Source organism: Chiloscyllium plagiosum, chromosome 37 (assembly GCF_004010195.1).
Source record: "Chiloscyllium plagiosum isolate BGI_BamShark_2017 chromosome 37, ASM401019v2, whole genome shotgun sequence".
In the NCBI taxonomy this organism is placed as follows: domain Eukaryota; kingdom Metazoa; phylum Chordata; class Chondrichthyes; order Orectolobiformes; family Hemiscylliidae; genus Chiloscyllium; species Chiloscyllium plagiosum.
In genome coordinates this window covers 20,474,170-20,476,114 of record NC_057746.1, presented here as the reverse complement: position 1 = coordinate 20,476,114, position 1,945 = coordinate 20,474,170, and the positions used below count along the sequence as shown (strand labels likewise).

At 63.0% G+C, this 1,945-nt stretch overlaps 1 protein-coding gene across 1 annotated transcript; it reads right to left on the bottom strand.

The window, feature by feature from the left end:
• Positions 1-360: 360 nt before the first annotated feature.
• On the bottom strand, positions 361-1,939 carry sh3bp5lb (SH3-binding domain protein 5-like, b; the record flags this gene model as incomplete). Its single annotated transcript, XM_043677785.1, has 1 exon — positions 361-1,939. A coding segment is annotated over one exon (525 nt), but the record flags the coding sequence as incomplete, so codon positions are not given.
• Positions 1,940-1,945: the final 6 nt, after the last annotated feature.

The following is a 1,945-nucleotide window of genomic DNA, read 5'->3' as shown; positions in this document are numbered from 1 at the left end:
AGGAGGGGGACGCCCTCGCTGGTGTATCTCGGGGACAGTGAAGGAGGGTAGATACTGAGTGGGGAAGGGGAGTCACCCTGGCTGAGTTATCCAGGCAGAGGTATGGAATTGGTGGGGCTGGAATTTCCAGGCCACACTCGCTCCCCTTCCCGGGTCCAGGTGCCAGGCACACTCCCTGAGGGGGGGGGGGGGGGCAGGGAGAAAGGACAGTGTCTGACCCACTGTCCCACCCAGTCCCAGAGGGAGAGGGAGCAGGACAGTGTCTGACCCACTGTCCCATCCAGTCCCAGAGGGAGGGGTGAGGGGAAAAAGGACAGTGTCTGACCCACTATCCCACCCAGTCCCAGTGGGGGGGGGGGAAGGACAGTGTCTGACCCACTGTCCCACCCAGTCCCAGAGGGAGGGGGGTGGGGGGGAAGGACAGTGTCTGACCCACTGGATACTAAAGAGCTGGAGTTACTGGAGGCAATATTTTACCGAGACCCTCTGCCCACCATGAACTCAGTGGGGACTAAATTACTCCCTAACTGTGCAAAGTACAATGTTTATTCAGCAGTCTATGGATAGCTCACTGGCTAATGATATATGCAGTAGTACCTTTCCTTTCCTCAGCAGAGCGTGGATCAGTCCCTAACTGGACAGACCACGTGTTTATTCTGCGAGGGGCGAGGGGCCCTCACTTTGCGAACGCTCAGACCTCCCGGTTTGCCCCAAGTGGACCAGGGCTGTTGGCAGCGATCCTGCAGGCTGGGAGAGGAGGGTGGTGAACCCACTAGGACACGCTGCCTGCTGACTGGGACGGGAATGGCCCACCAAGAGGACGCAGAGGACAGTGTCGGTGCTTATCCCCAACAGGACAACTAACCGTCATCCCCTGTAACCCCCTGGAGAGTTCCTCGCCGTTTACGTTGGGGGTGATGGGGTGGTGGTCGCGGGGAGGGGCCAGGCCAGCAGTGAACCCCGTCTACACCCCCACCACCCCAGCAACCCACCCCGCGTCCACCCCAACCCCCCCCCCCCACCCCCAGCGTGGGTAGGGTCCCCAAGCCCACGATGCCAACCTTCGCCTTTTAGATTGTACCTGGGTGGGGGTGGCGTCCCGTGTCTATGATACAGAGCTGAGTACCTTTGGTGGGGGGGTGTGGGGGAGGAGGGACTGAGTGGTGGGGATAGCAGAGTCGAGCTGGGATGTGCGGGGGTGGGGGGGGGAGGGATAGATTCCCCCACTATCCCCCTCCACCCCCACTCATCTCCCCACTCTGACCAAGATGGGGCCAGTATCTACAAAGGCCTAATAAAGAATTGTACGATGGAGCCTCCACATTCCCACTTCCACCCATCTCCTCGCCCCATGGGTGGGGAGGGGGGTTCCCCCTGAGGCAGGCCTCTCTCTCTCTCTCTCCCCTCCACACCCCTACAGGCTGATGCTGCGGTGGTGCTTGAAGGGGAAGGAGCCCCTGCGTGGCCTCCCGGCCTCCAGGCTCACGTCGTCACTGTCCAGGCTCAGGGCGTCCGACAGCTCGCCCAGGTGCTCCACGGAGTCGAACTTCTGCAGGTCCGAGGCGATGGTCTGGAAGCTCAGCACCGACAGGTTGTCCGGGGCCTGGGGCGGGGGCTGGGGTAGGGCCTGCAGCCCCTTCTCCTCCTCCTCCTCCTCCTCCTGCTCCCCCGGCAACGGGTAGGCCGAGGCCTTGCCCACCACCAGCTGCTGCTCCCTCTCGGGGTAGGCCGGCGCAGCCTCGGCTCCCACCGGGGAGGCTCGGCGACAGACCAGCCGTGTCAGCCTCCTGGCGTGGATCTGCTCGCTGATCTGCTCCAGGTTACGCAGCGCCACTGAATACCGGGTCTTGGCCTGGGACACCTGCTTCTCCACGTCCGTCACCTTGGCCTTGTGTTCCTGAGGGGGGGGGTAGGAGACACACGGCGGGGGAAGGGTGGGGGAGGG